This window comes from Pseudochaenichthys georgianus, chromosome 21 (genome assembly GCF_902827115.2).
Source record: "Pseudochaenichthys georgianus chromosome 21, fPseGeo1.2, whole genome shotgun sequence".
In the NCBI taxonomy this organism is placed as follows: domain Eukaryota; kingdom Metazoa; phylum Chordata; class Actinopteri; order Perciformes; family Channichthyidae; genus Pseudochaenichthys; species Pseudochaenichthys georgianus.
In genome coordinates, this window is record NC_047523.1 from 11,916,919 (window position 1) to 11,941,230 (window position 24,312).

The 24,312-nt window shown below is 42.4% G+C and overlaps 1 protein-coding gene across 8 annotated transcripts in view; it reads left to right on the plus strand.

Moving 5' to 3' along the window:
• The window catches only part of hdac4 (histone deacetylase 4), a 203,751-nt gene that overhangs the window by 135,811 nt on the left and 43,628 nt on the right, over positions 1-24,312 (plus strand). For 5 of the 8 annotated variants that reach the window (XM_034109649.2, XM_034109652.2, XM_034109653.1 and 2 more), the window contains 7 exons: positions 510-723; positions 1,376-1,587; positions 6,598-6,870; positions 9,225-9,414; positions 10,797-10,930; positions 12,080-12,182; positions 19,861-19,907. In XM_034109649.2, coding sequence (XP_033965540.1) covers positions 510-723; positions 1,376-1,587; positions 6,598-6,870; positions 9,225-9,414; positions 10,797-10,930; positions 12,080-12,182; positions 19,861-19,907 — 1,173 coding nt within the window. The remainder of the gene's footprint in view (positions 1-509; positions 724-1,375; positions 1,588-6,597; positions 6,871-9,224; positions 9,415-10,796; positions 10,931-12,079; positions 12,183-19,860; positions 19,908-24,312) is intronic. The other 3 variants (XM_034109651.2, XM_034109654.1, XM_034109656.1) reach the window with 1 other exon arrangement.

Consider the following 24,312-nt stretch of genomic DNA (forward strand, 5'->3'; position numbering starts at 1 on the left):
AGAAAATGATAGTGTCACCTGCCAGAAGTTATCATACAATATTATTATTAAAAACGATAACATAACTAAAAGTGTTCATTGTATAAAGCACACATTGTTTGTTAGCCTCCGAAATGAGACCTTCAACAACAAACACTTATGTTCACAAATGTTCATGAGTCTAGAAAATGATGCTAGTTAACCTCCTTTTTCACCTTTAAGTCATAAACTCAAAAGAATACAATTTAGTTCAGATAAACAAAACATATCACCACAATATACTACTTTTCACTCGCGTCTCAAGGCTTCTGTAGAATCACTCACTGCACAAAATAATATTTTGTTTGCGAAACAGCTCGTATCAATTATTTTTGGCATGAAGGTGCCTCACATGTCCGCCTCTCTTTCTCCATCTCACTCCCATTCTGTCTCATTTGACCCTTCTTTGTCTCCGTCCATCTGCCTCTCTGCGTTTGCCTGGTCTTTGCTTCTCCCTCCTTGTGTCTCATTCTCTCTTTCTGTCCTTGTAGGTGGTGTCAGGACACCAAGATGGTGACAGTCGTCTGGCACTGCCTGCGTTACAGCAGAGCATTGGTCTGACCCCTCCATTCCTGCCCACTGCCCACCTGCCCTCCTACTTGGCATCCTCGGCTCTGGACAGGGAGGGGGCCGGAGGGGGCACGGCTGGTCACAACCCCCTCCTCCAACACATGGTGCTGCTGGAGCAGAGCCACAATCCAATGGGTCAGTATCCACTGCAACATTTATATTCTTAACTTCTTAGCCATCAGTGGCTGCTGTCACGTTTGTATTATTATGATATAATGATACACTTCTCTGTGTTAACTATTATGAGGGATTTTGAAACTTAATTTGAATAATGAATGTACATACAATTAATCTTTGTAATATGTCAGTATAATTTAGCTTGATTAGCTCCTTCTTTTGTTAACAAGGCTGTAAAACTTCAAAAACAGTAACTTGGAACTTCTTAATGTTATCATGTGTTAAAAGATATTCTTAATTAGTTTGTTTTTTTGTGTCAGTGTTTGTTTTTGTGCGGTGGTCTTCAGAATGTCTTGTCTATAATGTAGATCTTTGTTTCGTGTTATCTTGTGTCTATTGAAAATGTAACTATTGAACTTAAAATATATATATATTCCTTAAGCAAAATGTATTGTTCTTTATTATTTTGTATTATGTTAATAGGAGGACATAAAAGAACATGATTATCAGTCTCAAGCAACATTCTCAAAATAAGTTGTTTTTATTCTTATTACCAACCGTAGCTTTTCAGAACATGTATTGGTTTCATGTTGAATAATGGCATCAGTTACAGAGATTAGACTCCGATCATTACAAAACAGGTCATAATATTCTCCTGTGTTTACCACAGTGGGTCTTGCTGGCCTCCAGCTAACGTCGCCTTCTGTCTCCAAACTTGCGCGGGGCCACCGCCCCCTCGGGAGGACCCAGTCGGCCCCCCTTCCCCAGCAGCAGTGTGGACAGGCCCAGGCCCTGCAGCAGCTGGTCGTCCAGCAGCAACACCAGCAGTTCCTGGAGAAACACAAACAACAGTTCCAACAGCAGCAGCACATCATCAACAAGGTGTGTGTGTGTGTGTGTGTGTGTGTGTGTGTGTGTGTGTGTGTGTGTGTGTGTGTGTGTGTGTGTGTGTGTGTGTGTGTGTGTGTGTGTGTGTGTGTGTGTGTGTGTGTGTGTGTGTGTGTGTGTGTGTGTGTGTGTGTGTGTGTGTGTGTGTGTGTGTGTGTGTGTGTGTGTGTGTGTGTGTGTGTGTGTGTGTGTACTTGGTTAATCTCTGTGAATCCTGTCTCTGCTACAAGAGCAGGATGAATCAGCGTGCACTCATCAAGTCTTCTCGCAAGTCTTTCTTGTCCGTGTTCGTCTAGCCCTACTTCTCCCTGTCACCCTGGCAACTGTGCTATAGAGGAAGCCGCCTCCATATACGGTCACGCAGGAAGTTTGCCTCGGTGCATCATGAGTAGAAGTGTGTGTTTGTGCGCACGAGGTGATGAGGGGATTTGCAACTTTATAAGGTCATTGATGAGGTGTGTGTGTGTGTGTGTGTGTGTGTGTGTGTGTGTGTGTGTGTGTGTGTGTGTGTGTGTGTGTGTGTGTGTGTGTGTGTGTGGTGTGTGTGTGTGTGTGTGTGTGTGTGTGTGTGTGTGTGTGTGTGTGTGTGTGTGTGTGTGTGTGTGTGTGTGTGTGTGTGTGTGTGTGTGTGTGTGTGTGTGTGTGTGTGTGTGTGTGTGTGTGTGTGGTAATTCCTGTAGGATTTAGCCCCATTATCTTGGTGTTGTTGGTGACTACCGCTAATTAAGTTCAGCTCAGGTGTAAAGCAGGTTATTTCACGACACCTTAAATTGTGTTAATGCTTTTTTCCAACCAACTGACTAATGACTTTGCATTGTGGATAAAAAAATAGAAACTGTATTTGATTCACTATGCTTTTTCCCCCTTACAATATAATCACAATAACATGACATTTTTCATTGTTTTGGTAAAAAACAACACCTCCAACACCAACCAAAATTGCGGTTAGAATGCACTGTTTATTATTCAGGATTTAATAAATCATAAAAGGGATTCTATAATTATTGTGAACATGCCATGCTTCAATGTTCTTGTCCGTGTGTGAAACAGGATTTATTCGCTAATTCAGTGTCTCCAATTACAGACCACTCAATGTAGGTCCATGTTAATTAAGACATTTGCAGCATGCATTCCAATTGGATAATAACAACTCAGTACCTGATTGCCTCCTGCCTGCTTCTGAAAGTGTTCTTATATTTAATTAAAAATAAAAGTCCGGCTCACATGGTGGCTCAGTGGGGGGCCATTTATCCTAATGTTGGCCAGCTTTCCTCTCACTGCTGTGGTTTTATCCCAGAATGCCATTAGTTTTGTATTCTTTATTCGGTGGATCAGCCCTTTGATGGATGGAGTTTTACTTATTTACGTTACAAATGAATGAATGTGCGTTCCTCCCTTTGTGTGTGGCAAGCATGACAGCAAAACGTTTTTAGAAAACAGTGAAAATGTTGTTTGTAAAAGGCTAAACGCTAGCAGATTATGATTGTTTCCGGCACAGCCCTAGCTTTAGGTGTTTAATTAACTTCAGTGACAAGTTAAAGTTGTTGCTGTGGAAAGACTCAGAGGATGGTGGTAATTCAGCTAACTGGGGTCACTCGGAGTTCTGCAAAGCTTGTAAAGGTCAGTTCGCTGAAATCCTCTGCACCATTTTACATTTCTATTACTTTTAATGTCAAGTAAGAAACTCTGAACTCCAAAATGATTTTAGTCACTCACCTGAAATACCAAAGACTTTCATTTTGGGTGTTAGCCAGAGCCGTGGTTACAGATGTTTCCTTCCACCAAAATCAAGAAGAAAAACGCCTTGTCGTGTGATTGTCTCTGGGATAAGTTTGGCAGTAAAACCTTTTCCATGAAGTGGTTGCCAACATTAATCCATACCTTTTGTATTCCTCTATTCCAGACGCAGGAATAGGTGATTAAGCAAGAATAAACTTGAGCGAGAAGACGGTTGTGTAATATTGGCTCAAAGGCACATCGTAAGCAACTTAAATAATTGCCGTTATTTATGGGTGCAACAATGGTAAAATCACCAACAGCTACAAAACAGGATCCGACAGTTACCAAAATGCAGCCATCTCGAGAATCTGTTTAATGTTCCCACAGTAGCAAATATTCATCTCTCCGATATTTGGTCGCTCTGGCTTAATTAGTCAGTTAGTTGTGTTTTTACAATGTTGAATATTTCCATATCCATTGGACGTTTATACCAAACAGTCCCATTCTTACAAAATGTGATGAATGTAAAAGGGCATGTTGACACCAGACAGAGGGTGAAAAGAGGTGCTGCAGCACAGGCAGTATGAGAACATTAAAGCATGTAAACATGTCGCAGTAGAGGCACTGCATACTACTATGAGGGCCCCTTTAAGAAAAGTAAAAATAATGCGTCTGTCTGCCCCTTCATTTTGATCCGTCCGACAACTTAATGGGATCTCTCTTGACCTATTCTACACCCTTACATCCATTGTGAGTGCGATTGCACCAGTAGTGTTCCCCTCATACTGCTGAATAATCCAAAAAACGAACAAACCCAAAAGAAAACATAACTCCCTTGAGGGAAGTCCCAAGTTGGCCACGTCTCTTAACTGCCTCTCAAACATCATATCATGATGGAAAAAGTAGAATCACCCCCAAGAAATACTTCTTATTGCATAATCAGGTTTGGAAAAACAATAAGTTTCTATTTAACACGTGGAAGTACGGCACTCCAGGCAGCAGCATGTCTCAGCAGAATGGATTTAATATCAGTTTATACTACAGAGATAAGGACCATCATGGCTGCCATTAATACAAGTTCACATTCACAAACTATCCTGTGGATATCCTCCACATGAATCATCCTTTTCCTTTTGTTAGTCAAGTCAGCAATGAAAAGGGGCCCTCCCTGAGAAAATGCTGGCTTTAACGGTCTGACGTGTTGGCAGCAAAGAAAGGATGTTGTAACGACTCCAACTAGAGCCTGCTGCTGCTGCTGCTGCTGCTGCTGCTGCTGCTGCTGCTGCTGCTGCTGCTGCTGCTGCTGCTGCTGCTGCTGCTGCTGCTGCTGCTGCTGCTGCTGCTGCTGCTGCTGCTGCTGCTGCTGCTGCTGCTGCTGCTGCTGCTGCTGCTGCTGCTTACCAAAAAGCACCTGCGATTTCAACTCCATTGCATAACACTGTTGTGGAAGTGTGTGAGAAACAAAAGCCAGAAAGAAAGTGACAAGAGTCAGCGAGTGTCAAGTTCCATCTGCACCTTTCAATTGATTCAACAGCAGTGTCTGCCCCCCCCCCCCCCCCTCCTTATGGTTCATATCCCAGCAACTATTTCTGCTGTTTAGAAAAAGAAAAGGTTGGAGGGAGAGAAAAGGGAGCAAAACAAGAGAGTGAGAGTCAGTGGAGGAGTGTTTTGAGTTTGTTTGGAGAAGAGGGACCGGGATGAGGCAAGAGCCCTCTCTCTGACGTCAATGGACTGTTCCCTGGGCAATATGCCAGCCGTGTGTGTGTGTGTGTGTGTGTGTGTGTGTGTGTGTGTGTGTGTGTGTGTGTGTGTGTGTGTGTGTGTGGTGTGTGTGTGTGTGTGTGTGTGTGTGTGTGTGTGGTGTGTGTGTGTGTGTGTGTGTGTGTGTGTGTGTGTGTGTGTGTGTGTGTGTGTGTGTGTGTGTGTGTGTGTGTGTGTGTGTGTGTGTGTGTGTGTGTGTGTGTGTGTGTGTGTGTGTGTCCAAGCACACACAGTGGGCCACACATGACCTACACATCAGGGTTCAGGTTCTTTGACGACAGGGCGCTGCCACAACTAAAATGATCCAGTCCACAATTCTTCCTCTTTTTCTTTTGACCTCTGCTCACGGCTCTGCAGGCCTAGGCATGGTTCCTACCTGGATATGTATTTCTAATATAGTCACGGAGATCTTTAAATAAATATCAGCGCTCAGAGTACAGGTCTGGTTTATCTCCATTAGTTCGCTTTTGTTTGGTTAACCTTTAGTTCTTTTGCATCGATGTTTTGTTCTCTCAGCTATTTTTGTAATGAAAAACATCTTCAGTGGAGCCGCTGTCCCGATGTTCTCTCGGTTAGGATTAGTTTATGGTGTTTGCATTAAAACACATCAGATACAAATAGTATTCAGTGCAGGAAGAGGCAGGAAATCCAGTGGACTTATTTAAAGCCTCCACCTTAATATCGTTACATAAAATGAATGTACAAATGATAATTGGATTGTAAAAGTGAAGGCAAACTAATAGCACCACAGATAATAAAAACAACAATAAAACAACAACTAAATGTTAAAAACAATCTATTTCCCATGTTGTTGTGACGCTTTCTCCTTTAAAACAGTTGGGCTTGAAGGTTTTATTGCAACGCTGTTGTATTTGACTGCATTAGTTCTAGATGTACCAAAGAAACTGGAAAGAGTGTTTTTATTTGTAATTGTATTTTTAACTTCTAAAAAATAGAAGCGAGTTGTAGCAGACAATGTTCTTGTTGCTCTGCGTTGTTAGTGAGTGAGACACACCGGAGTTGAGGATCTGTGGGGTTTATTCTCCCAAAAATATCATTTACAATGTAGGCCTTTAGCAGACGCCTTATTCCACAGCCACTTACACTGACCAGTCACAGGGACGTTCTCCCTGGGGTGACTGAGGGCTGAGGGCCTTACTCAAGGACACACTAGTAGTGGTGTTCCAGGCGGGATTTGAACTTGCAACCTTCCGATCATCAGCCCACCTCACTATCTATTAAACCACAACAAAAACATTTGTATCTATTTGTGGCGGACGATATTTAATTGTGGCGGCTCGCCACAAATGAATCAATGTATGGGAAACACTGATATGAGTGGTGAGCGCAACAGTAAATACCTACGTGTATGTCTTGCATTCCACTTAAAGAAGACATGTTATGGAAACAAAATATTCAAAAGTCTCAAATCCAACCCGTACAGGCTAAATAAATAGTTTATGTCCCAGTGGAAATCCGACCTCTGTAAAACCTCTTAACTGAACTCCTCCTCCCTTCCTCCAGATCATGTCTAAGCCCGGGGACCAGGTGTCGGCGGTGGGCTCCAGCGCCTCGGGGCCCGGCCGGCAGCACCAGAGCCACCCGGAGGAGACGGAGGAGGAGCTGAGGGAGCACCAGGGCCTCTCCCTGTCGCCCTCCTCTCCTATGTCCGCGCAGGAGACGGGGCCCCTTCGAGGGATGGTCATCAAGCAGGAGCCGCAGGACCCCCAAGAGCACGAGGAGAGAGAGAAGAGGGAGAGACTAAGAGACCAAGAGCAGGACTTCATGTTCCGACAGGTAAGGAGAGGAAGACTATAAGAGAGACACAACGATATAAAGAGATGAAAGGAAAGAGCAGGACAAGAGTGAAGGAAGGGAATGAGATTAGATTAGACATACTTTTATATTGATTCTAAATTAGGAAATGGTTTTATCACAGCAGGATGGTAGCATAGCATTGCACAGGAGTCAAAATATATTATATATGTATATATATATTAACAGCAGAACAATACACAGTATATCTATAGGGTATCTAAAGAATGCATGAGATAATATATACAGAATACATTAGAATACTTTATAATGGACCAATCTGTAATTAAGAATAGTACAAGACGAGGATACTCTTTACGTTAAAAAGTCTGCGAAGTAGTCGTAGTTTTCTTAAATGAAATTGAAATGAATAATATGTAAATGCTGTGAGGCAGTGTCAACAATTAAATGTAGAAAACTGATCTGCTATGACATGGCATCAAACCCCACCTGAGTAACATTATCTGAGTCAGGAATAATATGCATGATTTCATTGATTTAAGTACGCATGTTTTGCTTCCACTAAGAACAAATAGTCTGTTGAGGAACAAAGCTGTGCGACAGCCATGTAACTGCAAATAACCGCAGCACTGTGTTCTTCTTCATAACTGTCAAAGTCAGTCCACTTTGTATTTCCCATGCACCACTGTTTAAACAACGTGTTCCCTTTCGAGTTGACTTCCTGTCTGTCGTCTTCTGTCCATGTCTCTGTTGTCCAGCTCTGTCTTTAACCTCCTTCCTTCTCTTGTGCTGTTTTTTCCTTTCTGGGGACAGTTCAGCCATCATAAATGCACAAGTGTGTGCCTTTCCCAAATATAGAAATGAATATTTAAAACGCATTCCATGGTGTTGTCTGATGTTGAATAGACCAGCCTTCTTTCTGCAGATTGATTTGACTGCAATCCCCCATGTAAAACATATTCCTTCAGGTTCTACGTTACTATAACTAGATATAATGGGGGAATCTTTTCTCTGCTTGTCTAAAGGTGGTGATTATTTTGTAAATCTGACAGCAGTGACAGATGGAGCCAGTACTATCTGAAACACTACACTTGCTTTCGATCCGCCTTTCTCCCCGACTGTCAATCCAGCCCGCTCTCCGGTATATTTAATTTTGTAGTCACGCAGAGAGTACTTACACACGGGTTACTTCTGGAGTATTCTTTTATGAATGGCTTAGGGCTCGTGTTCCTCCTCCACGCTACTCCCTTTAGCACCACTCCACACAGACAATCACTTTCTCATGTTTTCAGAATTCTGATTTTCACCCACACAAAAACCCTACTTGTACATCTCTATCTCTGCACTGCACACAATCTGTGGACACACACACACACACACACACACACACACACACACACACACACACACACACACACACACACACACACACACACACACACACCCACACCATGAGGACACCATGTCCTCATTTGTCTCGCCCATCCCTGCTGTCCGCTCAGCCAAATTCAATCAGGCACTCCTCTCACTGTCGCCATGGTGCCCAGTGAAAGCAGACACGCCCATCAGGGTTTAACAGAGAGGATTGCTCGGCGAGACTCTTTTGAGTGGAAAGATGAGATATTTAACTCGATGGGAAGAGCTTTTAGGCACTTATAATAAATACTGTCAAATCATTCATAAATAAAAGTACACGTGTTTTTCAATTTGAAGGCAGTTGGATGCGATTAGATCATTGTTTGTTCTAGGCTGCTCCCTTTTTATAATCATATAAATAGAATAATTATTACGTGAACTCAACTAAAGAAAATAAACAACATTGTTGTTGTTAAGTCTAGTCCTTTTTAATGTAGTTGTATGTATTGACTTATATGTGCTTTTTTCCAAATACAAATCTTTACTGTATGTACAAATGTACATGTGGTATAAAGAAAACAAAAAATGTTTTACCTTGAATCTAAGAGCAAATGTTTTTTGGAAGAAAGAACAAATAATTAAACTATATATTAAACTAATAATTCGCAATAAATTCAAGTTAATATAAATATAAATACATAAACAAATCGTATTAAGGGGAATCATAATAACAGGAATAAAAAACACACAAGAGATTTCAAAATAGTATAATAACCAAATGTTCAAAAGATAAGAATTGTAAGACCTATCATTTTAAATATTCAACATTACTGTACAGAACAGAAAAACACCAACATGTTACTGTGTATAACTACTCATCCTATGTGTATATTCTATTACAGCAGCTTGATATTTGCGACAATCTAGTGCCATCTCCTGGCAGGAGACAGACATTGCAGTGCAGTAGTCACTGTGAACATGTGAGTGACTGTGTGTGTCTGTGTGTTTGTGTGGGCCAGCAGCAGGCTCTGCTGTTAGAGCAGCAGCGGATCCACCAGCTGAGGGACTACCAGGCCTCCATGGAGAAGGCGGGATTATCGGTCAGCTTCGCCGGACACCGCCCGCTCTCCAGGGCGCAGTCGTCCCCCGCCTCCGCCTCCTTCCCCATGGTGGTGCAGGAGCCGCCCGCCAAGCCTCGGTTCACTACAGGTCTGTTGAAAAATACAAATGATGAGGGTCTTACACCTACACACTGCGGTTTGAGTTAGGTTTTTCTAGTGGTTTGTGCTCCTCTTACTCGGTTCCAATCCATTTGAGGAGTAAGCTTTCACTTGTTTAACACTAGATTTATTTAAAAAAAAAATGTTGACCTAGTTTGTCCATAAATGTTAAATTCAAACAGTTTTTACACACATTATAAGATTAACAATGAAAACACTGAAAACATGCGTAATCATGTGCCTTGAATCCGATCTCAATATATTTTACAGTTCTTTTTATAATTATCCCAACAAATTCAACTACGAACACATGTTGAGTTAAATGAAAGCTCTTCGCGACACAGTGATACAGTATATAAAGGACACACGGATATTGTTTTATGGAAAATAGGATGGAAATTGCAGCCTTCATTGTTTTAGTGAAATGAACAAGGAAAAGTCCTTAGTGTTCATTTAGTCCACATGATTTGTATCTTAAATGTGTCAGCTGTTCTTTTTATTTAGTATGAATCCTGTCTTGAATGTACTTGTCTAGTCTTTAAATTCAACTGCTCCGTCTATCTACCGTACTTTTCGGACTATAAGCCGCGACTTTTTCCCCCATTTTTTTGGTACAGCTAACGGCCACTAGGGAACCTCCTAAATCTATGGATTTTACAGGTAAAATTAACCACCTTTAACGCTATGGGCTCTATGACCGGTCCGCGCCCGCCACCTTTAAGCGGCGGGCTCCAGCAGGAAAAGCTGGAGGCCGGAAAAGAGCGAGACAGGTAGCGCGCCAAAGTAAAAGTGGAACCGAGAGACAGAACGAGAGCAAGACAGACGGACAATTTAGCTGCTGCGGCTTATATGCAGGTGCGCTTTATAGTCCGACAAGTACGGTAGTCAAAACGTGTTTCATGTCAAGAAGATCTTATTTTCTGATGAAACACGCAGGTTGATGAATGCACTACTTCTCTTTTCGTCATTCATACTGCATGCTGATGGTGTTCATTGACATCAGTGCAGTTTCACCATCTTCTTATCTAGTAAACAAAGCTTCTTGACGCACATGTTCATAATGGTTTTCATTCAGGGACACTGACTCACTCAGAGATCTATCATAAAGCAGAGCGGCCATGTAGGAACACTCTAATCCTGCTGATTGCAGGTCAGAGAAAGCCTTTCCTGGAACCACACAGCATGATGAGCAAACACACACGGCTGTTACTACGTATTCTCACAGTATATACCATAACAAGTGTCATTTACTGCACAGAATCATCTAAACATGACCTTTTGTTTATGATGAAGCGGGTGCAATAGACCGTAAGACTTTGATTATAGGAATCTTGTTGCGTTGAAGATATAAAATGACTGTGTGTTTTCCAGGTCTGGTGTACGACTCCTTGATGCAGAAGCACCAGTGTATGTGCGGGAACACCACCAGCCACCCAGAGCACGCCGGCCGCATCCAGAGCATCTGGTCCCGCCTGCAGGAGACGGGCCTCAGGGCGCACTGCGAGGTGAGGCCCCAGGGTGCAGCATGAGGATATCGTGTTCGTTAAACTCTAGGTCAAACTGAACAGATTCGAATTGTCCTCTGCTGGAGTAACGGAGAGTCAAAGAAGTTATAAGACTTCCTCATCGCAGACGGAAAACTGGATCTGTTTGGACTGCACCTTGCAAATAAAATGAATTAAAAAAGACACACTTCTGCACGTAGCACTTGTGTCTTCATGGATTACTGTAAGTTGCTTTTTAAAAGCTTCATCTTGACACCAATCTAATGTAAATCATCTCGCCCTCCTGTATCCAGTATGCTCTTCATATCTCCGTCTTCCTGTGAAATCCTGGAACATATGTACGTTAGATTCACAGTATGATATCAGTGAAGAGATTCAAACAAACACATGTTACCAGCGTTTTAAGGTGGAATATTATCCTTTTGGATCCTTGAATGTTATTCTTGAGAGGACACAACTAAAAGTAAAAATAGGAGAAGCACTTTAATGGTTTTATACCGATGCTACATTCAAAATATTGTGGGTTCTTTACACTGCACTATGAGCAATATTGTTATGATGTCAGTGTTGCTTCTCACTGCTTAATCTCCTGTACGTACACCTGTTGTGTTCCGTCTCTTTATCCTCGTTGTAAACAAATCTCTTCAACATATTGCCAGAATAAAACTGAGTGCAGGTGGTTAACATGTCCAGATGGGGGCAGTGTGTAGCTATCTGCGCTTAACTCTTCACTTTACAAAAGAACATTACACATTTTTAGTTATGGCTTGAAAATTAACCAGTTTCCCTTCCTACTGTTATTCATAAATACATGTATACATGCAGACACCATTGACCCTACCTATCTGCACTACTTCTTCATAAATGCCGAGCATGGACCCTGAACTAATAACATTGTCTACATTGTGTCCGACTATGTCACATTGGATGGTTTCACTCCAGAATCTTTCCCTCTTATTTACTCACCACTTTGTTTATTTATTACATTTTTGTTAACTTTATTTTTCCTTTTCGGAAACAACATAGCAGCTTTGAAATATGTACAGTATCAAAACAAAACACAGTATTGTGTATGTTGTCAATTTCAGTTGAATCAATACCGATTGTGATTCTCGTTGTCTGATCTTTCTCTACCTGTGTCCTCTCCAGTGTATCCGCGGCAGGAAGGCCTCACTGGAGGAGTTACAGACGGTCCACTCCGAAGCACACGTCCTGCTGTACGGAACCAACCCACTGCGGCAGAAACTGGACTGTAAGACTTACTAGAACACATATATACACACACACAAAATCCCAAAAAAGCTTATTACAATTTTGAGCTGAAGTAGCAGCTGCAATATAGATTTCTAGGCAATCTGATCATGCTGTCAACCACCTGCTTAATCTAAAGTATTCTGCTTCAATGTGAAGCTGTAATACTGAAACACACTGCTCAAAGCAGACAACACACTGTACATATCAATATTAAGTCATGCGTGTCCATTTAAGAAGACTTATTCCTACTCTAAATCGTTAATTTGAATGCTTTGAAGCTGCAGCGTCTGCGAAAGGAGTCTGCTTTAATGCTTAAACCGTGTCATAACAAATGGTCCGATCTAATAAAGTCCTGGAGGTGTTACGATAAGGCGAGGAACTGCTGAAGCTTGTTAACTGGAAGTCGCGCAGGCTGCTTTGTCACTTATGTCTGGCCTTCAGTGGCGGCTCAAAGTGCAGGTGTAGCCGAGGCAGTCTCTTTATAGGTGTGGGTTGGAGCAGAAGGGCAAACCCCAGTGGTCATCTGAGCTTTCATCCCAGCGCAGACATAAATTCCCCTCATTATTACTGCTTACACAGGAGAAATACCAGATCATCCTGCACCAGGTTCAGCAGCAAACAGGTGCGTTTGCACACGCACCAAAAATAAAAATGGAGACCAAAAAGAAAGTAGAAAAGCAAACTGTTAGAACATACTAACGTATTTTAGAATAAGCGGGTGGCTTCCTGAGACCATAGAGCTTCAGAGGTCTGCTGTTTCACTCATGAAACGCAACACGTGTCCAGTTGTCAACACTGAATTGGGATTAGTTCAATGTTTTGAAAATAAGAGCTGGTTTTTTTACATTGATACATTTCTTCAAAAAGCCATGTACCGAGAATGCAGTTAAATTAAATGATGCTTTTTCATTGGTTTGTATGCTGCTTTTGCGCTCTTGTCTTGTCTAATCCATTTAAGGATTATGTCGACTAGGTTTTCATTTCTGCAGTTTTTTTAAATGAAGCCTACACTTCAGATGGACATTTGTATTGGTTTTAGTTTCTTTATTGGTGTCCTTAATGGTTTATATTGTAGTCGGGGAACAGTCCTTACACCAGGTGTTGAAAGTAACTAAATACATTTACTCAAGTATTGTACTCAAGTACTTTTTTGACAAATGTTTACTTTATTCCACTTTATACTTTTTACTACACTATACTATACTATATTTACTTAACACACATTTACTAGTTACTTTGTGCATATGCAAATATGCTGATATGGTATAATGCAGTCCACATTGACGAACTAGTCAATGTATAAGTATACAAATGTTCTTTCACTTTTGATACTTGAAATACATGTCGATGCTAATCATTTTGTGTTTTTACTTACTTACTGTTATAAAGGATCCGAATACTTTTTCCAACACTGCTTACACCTTGTGTATTGACCTTGACCTTGACAAGACTGAACTGCTTTTCCTTCCGGGAAGAGATTGTCCCACTCTTGACCTGACAATCAACATCGGCACCTCTGTTGTTTCCCCGACTCAGACTGCAAGGAATCTGGGTGTGATCCTAGATAACAACCTGTCCTTCACTGCAAACATCGCTGCTACAACCCGTTGCTGCAGATACACGCTTTACAACATCAGGAGGATGCGTCCCCAGCTGACCCAGAAAGCCACGCAGGTTCTGGTCCAGGCTCTCATCATCTCACGCCTAGATTACTGCAACTCCCTCCTGGCTGGTCTACCTGCATGTGCCATCCGACCTCTGCAGCTCATCCAGAATGCAGCGGCTCGTCTGGTCTTCAACCTTCCTAAATGCTCCCACACCACGCCGCTCCTCCGCTCCCTCCACTGGCTTCCGGTAACTGCTAGAATCCACTCCAAGACACTGGTACTTGCGTACCATGCTGTGAATGGATCTGGCCCTTCCTACATCCAGGACAGTGGCGGCTGGTGGAAAATATTTTTGGTGGGGCTATGGAAATAGGGACCAAACCATACTAAGGCGGTCCGGGGCCGGACCAGGACAAATTGACAAATTGAGGCTTAAAAATATGAGATAATCCATAATCTTCAGTGTGGTTAGCTATGAATCTTCCAAAACTGGGCAACAGTACAGTAGGCCCACACAAACTGCAGAACAGTGTTATCCTGTGCATAGCCCTGTTCACAATCAATCACGTAGAGGTGTGTGTGTGTGTGTGTGTGTGTGTGTGTGTGTGTGTGTGTGTGTGTGTGTGTGTGTGTGTGTGTGTGTGTGTGTGTGTGTGTGTGTGTGTGTGTGTGTGTGTGTGTGTGTGTGTGTGTGTGTGTGTGTGTGTGTGTGTGTGTGTGTGTGTGTGTGTGTGTGTGTGTGTGTGTGTGTCATACTTGCCAACCCTCCCGATCTTCACGGGAGACTCCCGATTTCATTGCCCTCTCCCCGGTTTCCTCCCGGGGTCATATTTCTCCCGATTTCTGACAAAATCAGATTTACTCACGACTGTTTCCACTCGGACTTTAATACAGCTACACCATCAATCAATCAATCAATCAATCAATCAATGTTTATTTATATAGCCCAATATCACAAATGTTACATTCGTCTCAGTGGTCTTCACAGTGTGTACAGAATATCAGTATGACAATACGACACCCTCTGTCCTTAGACCCTCACATCGTACAAGGAAAAAATTCCGAAGAAAACCCAGTTTAAAGGGAAAAATGGGAGAAACCTCAGGGAGAGCAACAGAGGAGGGATCCCTCTCCCAGGACGGAGAGACGTGCAATAGATGCCGTGTGTAAATTGAAAAGATAATACATTTGCAACATAGGTAGTCCAAATGTTTGGAAATGCATGTGTGTATAGTAGGAAGATGAATCCACGAGGATATCCATCCAGGACCGATGATCCAGGACCACAGCCACGACTCAAGATCCAGGGCTCGTGATCCAGGACACAGGACCGCAGGATCATCCATGACTCCGGATCCCAGCGTATATAGACACCAAAAAGAAAGAAATTTGGGGAAGCTGGGTTAATCGGAACATGAGAGTACACAGGTATAGACAGAGAGAAGGAAGAAGTAAGATGTCCCCCGACAAACTAAGCCTATATCAGCAAAACTAGGGGCTGAATCTAATCAGCCCTAACTATAAGCTTTATCAAAAAGGAAGGTCTTAAGCACACTCTTAAAAAAAAAAAAAAAAAAACATTGTTAGGTTTCCATGGTAGCGCGTCTCTTTAGCAGCGCGCGCAACTCAAAATTTGAGAGGGTGAGGAAGATGAAAACTGAACAAGAATCGACAACTCCACCCTCTGCTCACCCCTTTCCTGTGAAATACAGGTCCAGCCCACACATATGCTCCATGGTGCTACAGGCATTGCCCTTACAATTACAATAAGCATGTAAATGTTAATCTACAGCTCCGGCGATCCACTAGCACCGGAGTCTCCTGCAGACAACTACTGTAGCGTCACCTTGGATACAAGTCCAAACAACTCACAGACACACAGGCCAGGGCGCTGACACGGCGCCCTTTGAGCATCAGATCTGACGACGCTGATTGGCTGAAATTATGTTTCGGCGGCATAGTTTACAGATGGCAACAGTCAGCTTGTTGGCTGCTGCTGCTCTGGCTGAGGGCTCCTTTCTACTGCCCGGACGAGAGAGGGTAATGATACACGCTGTGGCCAGGCAGGAAACATGTGACTTATCAGTAACTTTAGACATCGTAAAACAATTTTAAACGAGATTTTATTGTAGATTATACATTTTACTGATACCAATTATATAATATTTACCTTGTTCATTAAAAATTAAAATTAAAATTAAAAATAATATATATATATATATATATTTTTATTTTTATTTTTTTAATGACAATCAAACATGTGGGAAGAGGTAGGGCGGCGCCCCTATGGGCCGGCCTTCACTGATCCAGGACATGGTTAAACCGTACACCCCAGCACGTGCACTCCGCATCAGCCAAACGGCTCGCTGCACCCGCACTGCGAGGGGGACCCAAGTTCCCATCAGCAAAAACACGTGGGTTTGCTATCCTGGCTCCAAAATGGTGGAATGAGCTCCCCATTGAAATCAGGACAGCAGAAGGCCTGCACATCTTCCGGTGCAGACTGAAAACTCATCTCTTTCGACTCCACTTCGAGCGATAGGATTACAGTGGGGCAAAAAAGTATTTAGTCAGCCACCAATTGTGCAAGTTCTCCCACTTAAAAAGACGAGAGAGGCCTGTAATTTTCATCCTAGGTATACCTCAACTATGAGAGACAAAATGAGAAATAAAATCCAGAAAATCACATTGTCTGATTTTTAAAAAATGTATTTGCAAATTATGGTGGAAAATAAGTATTTGGTCAATAATTCATCTCAATAGTTTGTTATATACCCTTTGTTGGCAATGACAGAGGTCAAACGTTTTCTGTAAGTCTTCACAAGGTTTTCACACACTGTTGCTGGTATTTTGGCCCATTCCTCCATGCAGATCTCCTCTAGAGCAGTGATGTTTTGGGGCTGTCGCTGGGCAACACGGACTTTCAACTCCCTCCAAAGATTTTCTATGGGGTTGAGATCTGGAGACTGGCTAGGCCACCCCAGGACCTTGAAATGCTTCTTACGAAGCCACTTCGTTGCCCGGGCGGTGTGTTTGGGATCATTGTCATGCTGAAAGACCCAGCCACGTTTCATCTTCAATGCCCTTGCTGATGGAAGGATGTTGTCACTCAAAATCTCACGATACATGGCCCCATGCATTCTTTACTTTACACGGATCAGTCGTCTTGGTCCCTTTGCAGAAAAACAGCCCCAAAGCATGATGTTTCCACCCCCATGTTTCACAGTAGGTATGGTGTTCTTTGGATGCAACTCAGCATTCTTTCTCCTCCAAACACATCTAAAAGTTCTATTTTGGTTTCATCTGACCATATGACATTCTCCCAATCCTCTTCTGGATCATCTAAATCAGGGATGGGCAACTTTGATGGTGGTGGGGGCCACATCATTGATGTACTGGCCACCAGGGGGCCGCAGATTCACTTGGAACACACACACACACAAATTCCATGTGTTGTATGTACCGTACTTTTCGGACTATAAGCCGCGACTTTTTTCCCCATTTTTTTTGTACAGCTAACGGCCACTAGGGAACCTCCTAAATCTATGGATTTTACAGGTAAAATTAACCACCTTTAACACTATGGGCTCTATGACCGGTCCGCGCCAGCAGGAAAAGCTGGAGTCCGGAAAAGAGTGAGACAGGTAGCGCGCCAAAGTCAAAGTGGAACCGAGAGACAGAACGAGAGCAAGACAGACGGACAATTTAGCTGCTGCGGCTTATATGCAGGTGCGCTTTATAGTCCGAAAAGTACGGTAATTATTAACAAATATACTAAGTCTGACATCTTCATTGACATTTTACAATCAAAGGGAACATCCCCAAAAAATGGGAACATCCTCTAATAAGCTCACTATGTTTGTATTGAACAGGTTATTAAACAGTGGAATAAAACTATTTTAAACTATTGGAAAGCACGGAAAATGTGTGTGTATTGAGATTAACCATTAGATGACATACACATGAAGTCATGAACACTAACCCAGACATTAGTTGTCTAACTTGAACCTAAAACACTTGTAGCCTGTCTCTGCATTCCCCTTATTCCACAATAAGGGGAATGTCAACACAGACACCCGTCAACCCGCACTCTGCTGTTCCTCAGCACCACTCCCCCTCCCTCCCGCTGAAATTATGAATGAAAAGCGTAGTAATCATAGATAACACGGCAGTTTGTTTTCATCTGATTTCAAATAAACAAAGTCTTGGTTTTAAGAATATTAAACTTGTTTCGTCAAATTCAGATGATAAAAACAACTTGTAAGCTTGTAAAGGCATAATTACAAGAGGCAACTTAACGTCACAGCAGACATGACAACAGCCGGTGTTTCTTGTGAGGGTTTCCCCGGGAAACAAACACAATACACACAAATGCGTCACAGATTATTTCGCGGTATTTGAAATCATCTATGCAGCTCGCGACGTAACTAGGAGTCTAGTGGATGGTATCAGTACTACAAGTAAAACAAAATAATATTTTTAAAAAAAAATGGTATTAATTACGTTGTTTATAAATTAATCTGAGGGCAGCAAAAAGAGGAGGTGGGGGCCGCATGCGGCCCGCAGGCCGCCATTTGCCCATCCCTGATCTAAATGCTCTCTCGCAAACTTCAGACGGGCCTGGACATCTTAAGCAGGGGGACACGTCTGGTACTGCAGGATTTGAGTCCCTGGCGGCGTAGCCTTTGTTACTTTGGTCCCAGCTCTCTGCAGGTCATTGACTAGGTCCCCCCGTGTGGTTCTGGGATTTTTGCTCACCGTTCTTGTGATCATTTTGACCCCACAGGGTGAGATCTTGCGTGGAGCCCCAGATCGAGGGAGATTATCAGTGGTCTTGTATGTCTTCCATTTTCTAATAATTGCTCCCACAGTTGATTTCTTCACACCAAGCTGCTTACCTATTGCAGATTCAGTCTTCCCAGCCTGGTGCAGGTCTACAATTTTGTTTCTGGTGTCCTTTGACAGCTCTTTGGTCTTGGCCATAGTGGAGTTTGTGGACAGGTGTCTTTTATACTGATAACGAGTTCAAAGAGGTGCCATTAATACAGTTAACAAGTGGAGGACAGAGGAGGCTCTTAAAGAAGAAGTTACAGGTCTGTGAGAGCCAGAAATCTTGTTTGTTTGTAGGTGACCAAATACTTATTTTACCGAGGAATTGACCAATTAATTCATTACAAATCCTACAATGTGATTTCCTGGATTTTCTCCCCCCATTCTGTCTCTCATAGTTGAAGTGTACCTAGGATGAAAATTACAGGCCTCTCTCATCTTATTAAGTGGGAGAACTTGCACAATTGGTGGCTGACTAAATACTTTTTTGCCCCACTGTACTAACAAAGCACTTATATACTAATAAAGGACTGGCTTATCTAAAGCCAGTTGAGTAGCACTTGAAATGTGTTGGCTCTATGAAACCTGATGTATTTATATGATTCTGTTTTCTTCAAGTTTGTATCTTGTTGGTCGAATGCACTTATTGTAAGTCCCTTTGGATAAAAGCGTCAGCTAAATGCAATGTAATATATTTTACTTACTTTTTCTGACTTTTTTCTTTTAATTTTGTCTATTTTTTTTTTTATCATAGATGTGTCAGCTGTTAATTAAATCTTAATCTTTTGTCAAAGTTATTGCTATACTGATCCAGTTGTCTGAATCGGCATTAGGTTAATGTTTGATATTCCATGCAGTTATTTTTTTGGTCTAAAAAACTATAAACCAAGTAAAAAATTCCAAACAGACATAAAAACTAAGGTTGTTGTCATCTAGAGAAAATTGTCATCTGTAGACCAAAACAAGTTCACTCATTTCCATTTTTTACAGCAAGAGATCTCTAGATTCCTCCTTAGAGGATTTAATTATGAGGCCAATGACATACTGTTTTCCCCCTTCACCTCGCCCAATTAAAGCAAGCCCCTGTATACTCTTGTTGTTAGATTAGGTCAGAAAGTCAAATGCTCAGAATCAGAGGTCATGTGCGTATTTGTTCCCATGAGTGCAGAAAGTTACCTCTTCACCTGGTGACCTTTCGCTCTTTATTTCTAATTCTCATTTTCTGTCTTCCTGCCTCAGGTTCAGTGAGCCCTATGTTTGTGAGGTTACCATGCGGAGGAGTAGGGGTAAGTTTCTTGCTTCATAAAGTCATGCTTGAGTCATTTTACAAATATTCACTGTGTAATTAAGTATTGGTAATTGTTGTGCCTGATATAACTTGGAAGTTGCCAATGTTAGTCACGCTTATCCAGTGGAAAATTGCTGTAACAGACTATTTTAACAGCTTTTACAACATTGTGCTAATCTAATCAATACCCAACTGGCATCTGACTTTGTAATGAAACTACTTTCAGCTTCATGAAAAAGTAGTATAACAACTGCGCCCAATCTCTCTCTGCCCCCTACCTAAATAATAGTCCCATTTGTTCTTGTTCCACCAAACAAACACACACACACACACACACACACACACACACACACAACGCATTTCAAGGACCAGAGGCAACAAAAGCTGTAGCTTGGCTTTCCGCTGTGATTGTAATTATAACCAGATGTTTTCACCATACGAGCTGTGTGTGTTAGTGTGTGTGTGTGCGTTGGTACGGTTGGGGGGTATGTTTTTGTTTGTGTGCATAGCAGTTTGTTTGGGGATGTTTGTGTGCTAAGGCAATGATGTAGATGGTTAGAAGTGCTTTTCCAAATGGATATGCTGGAACAGTCTAGCACCTGCATGCGTGTGTTACTGTTGACTTTGTATCCATATTGTTGAGGATTTCCAATGATTAGCCCAATACACACATACCTACAGTACATAGGCCTTTAAATTAAATCAATTACATTTTATTTCTAAAGCTCAATATCACCCATTACACCTTTTAAATAATGCTAGGTGAAAGACACAACATGTATTTTTGGGACATAAGTTGAATTCCCCCTGACAGTAAGCCTACAGGAGCAAAACTAGGGGCTGGTTCAAGGTAAGCCTGAGCCAGCCCTAAATGCAAGCTTTAACACAAAATTAAGTCTTGAAGGGGCCCTATGCATATGGGGGGTTTTCCTTTCCTGTAGTGTGTTATATTGGTTTTTGAGCATGTAATTGGTCTGCAAAGGCTACAATCCCTGTGTTTCCTCCAGAGGGAGTTTCTCTCCCACACACCCACCCCCTACCCCTGCCAGAAACGCCTCCATTGGACTCCTTTGTTTACCTCCTTAACATAGTGACTTCACTAGGTAACACTCGTGGTTCTATTGGCTAGTTCTCCAATACATTAGGAGGCGCTTTCCCAGGAATAGTTCCAATAGTTCCTGGGATTTTTCGTTCACACCAAAAATATCTGGAACTAGTACTTTTTTTTGCGAACCTTTTCACCCCTTTGTAGTCCCTGCTAGAGAGCAGGGACTTTCCTGGGGAGAAAAAGGTTCCAATTTCTGATTGGCGAGGCGAATTGCAAACCACGCCCCGTAAAACTCTGAAAAGTTTTTGTGAAGCCGCCATTTTATTCCCTCGCATTCGCATTATTAGCATTATCCCAGCGCACCAACGGAGAGAGACTAACTTATGGCCACACAAAATAAAACGTGGGATCGGTGGAGTGATGAGGAGGTGTCGGCGCTTCTGGCAATTTACCCGGGACTTCGGGTGGCAGTATACGCCGTGAAGTTGTTTGCGGCCTGCCAGTAAACCTAAAGCAGAAGAAGAAGAAGTGACGTCAGCGGCTTCATTTGCCTAATCCTCCCTCAGGGACTTATTCCGGTGTGAACGCGATTTACTAGGACAGTTACGGGACTAAAGAGTTTGGCGGGACTAAGTACTGGGAACTAAGTACGGCAAAGTACTTGGTGTGAAAGCGGCTATTGTTCATGATAGTTTAAGGGGCAGGAACTCTCTAAGCGGTTGACCAATCACAACAGAGCCGACCAGCTAACCAATCAGAGCAGATTAGGCTCTGGTTTCAGACCGAGGGTGAAAAGAGATGCTGCAGCACAGGCAGTATGAGAAATAAATACCTTTTTGAACATTAAAGCATGTAAACCTTTCACAGTAGAGGCACAACATACAAATATGAACCTGAACATTTGCATCATATTTCCTCTTTTTGCCTGCTCTTTAATGTGGAGAGGATCTCGGCCGCCCGATCCCATTGTAGTTAAACTTGCTGTTTCCAGCTCCTATATTTACATGTGATCCATACCTCCACTCTCCCTCCCCCCCCTCCCTCGAGGCTTACTGCTGCTGCTGGTGGGAACAAGAAGAGCTGGAGCCCCGCACTGCCTTGTTCTGCCCTTTATAATGGCAAATGGGGCTAAATTGTTGTCTTCCTGTCATACACACACATACAAGTCAACCCCACACACACACACATTTACAGAGGAAGGGGGCTGAAATTAGACTGTCAGCCTGTGGGGAACCATCATTCCGTCATACCAGCAGGTTCCCGCTCTTTTTTCTACCTACCCCTTCTCTTTCACTTTCTTTCCTGACGAACTTGCATCTCACTCCTGGCTCGAGGCGAAACTAACATCAACATGGGAAATAATAAACCACCCAGTCTCCACATGGCGCTTTAAAGCAGCATCTGTTTGCGCTCATTAACCTGACTTGTATATATGATTCAGTTTCCCATTCACTCACTCACTTGGCTCCTCGCTTTCTCCAACGCTCAATCACCAACGTGGCTACTACACAATGTCTTTCTCTTACACCACTTTCTCCTCTCATTCTGCTCACCCAGCCACTCTCTACACCAGGGGTGTCAAAGTCATTTTAGTTCAGGGGCCACATGCACCCAAATTTGGTTTCAAGTTGGCTAGAAAATAAAAATTCATAGCATAATAACCTATAAATAACGACAACTCCAAATGGTTCCCTTTGTTTTGATGTCAAGAAGAATATTCTTAAAATGTTCACATTGAATGATATCGTTTTTTTAACAAATGTAGTCATTTTACATTAATTTCCACATCTGTGCAGTAATCCTCACACACCACCATACAAACTAAAGTGGGAACTATTAAGAAAAGAGTTTAAGTTATCCCCCTGACTCGTAACATTTCAAAATGCATACATACCCAATATACAAAAATCTGTAATTTTTCCAGTTTGCAAAGTCATCCCGCAGGCCGGATTGGAACATTTGCTGGGACGGTTTTGGCCCGTGCGCTTTATGTTTGACACCCCTGCTCTATACCCCCTTACAACTTTTTAAGTCTACAATAAGTGCACCACAGTTTTAATTGCATGGTCTTCTTGGCGCAACTTAAGAAAGAGCCTTTTCTTCCTCTTTGGATGCATTATGGAGTTGTCCTCCAGCCTTGATCACTGCAGACAAGAGCAACAGTCGAGTCTCTGAACACAGCGCCTGGTTAAAGAGGTGAGGGCACCAGCTGACTGACTGAAAGGCCGTCAGTGTGAATGAAAATCAGTCTGACGGGAGCAGGTGACTGGCAGGTTCATATATTCAAAGGAGAGCCCCCGGGGGTACATCAGAAAGCCTCGACCAGAGCTCTGGTACGGTCCGCCCAGCACATGTGTGTATGGTTCAAACACCTCGACTTTCCTTTTCTTCTTTTCCTTCACCAGCTTCTTCTCTCCCTGTTTATCATGCGCTCCATCTGCCTGCACTGTCTGCCATGCCTGATGGAGGGTGTGTGTGTTATCCTGTGCATAGCCCTGTTCACAATCAATCACGTAGAGTCGTGTGTGTGTGTGTGTGTGTGTGTGTGTGTGTGTGTGTGTGTGTGTGTGTGTGTGTGTGTGTGTGTGTGTGTGTGTGTGTGTGTGTGTGTGTGTGTGTGTGTGTGTGTGTGTGTGTGTGTGTGTGTGTGTGTGTGTGTGGTGTGTGTGTGTGTGTGTGTGTGTGTGTGTGTGTGTGTGTGTGTGTGTGTGTGTGTGTGTGTGTGTGTGTGTGTGTGTGTGTGTGTGTGATTGGGGCTGAGGGTCAAGCGTGCTGCAGAATAATGTGGGTTGACCACTGCATGATGTCTGAACACACATATACAATCATACATACAGTAAATCTTTAATCATTATATTTACTATATAAAACAAATAAATAAATGCAGAATAGCTGTATTTGTCTTGCCTTACTTCAATTTCCATTGTGTTTGTATCCAGACTTTTAATTTTCTTTTTCATGTGACCTGGATTTTTTAAATTTAATTTGTCAACATATTGGCGAAATGTGTTTCAAAACAACTCTTATCTTTTGAATTGAAAACATTACATTTAGATAAATGCCAGAATGAAGAGTTTGTATTGAAGAACATCTTGAAACAAGGTTATTTTACATCTGCTTCTTCGTGTTTGCGAAAAAATAAATGTTCAGAAATGATGCGGTCTGTGTGATTCAGCTTCTAAATATGTGTTACTTCCTCACAGTTTCTATTGTTTTCAGAGAACATGCCAGCAGTCCCAAAACTATTACTTTCAAAGACTCACTTTGATGTGAAATGACATAAGCCAAAGGATTTCAAATGTCCTCACAGTTTTACAATCGCCATCACACTGACATAAACCACAATATCAAATGT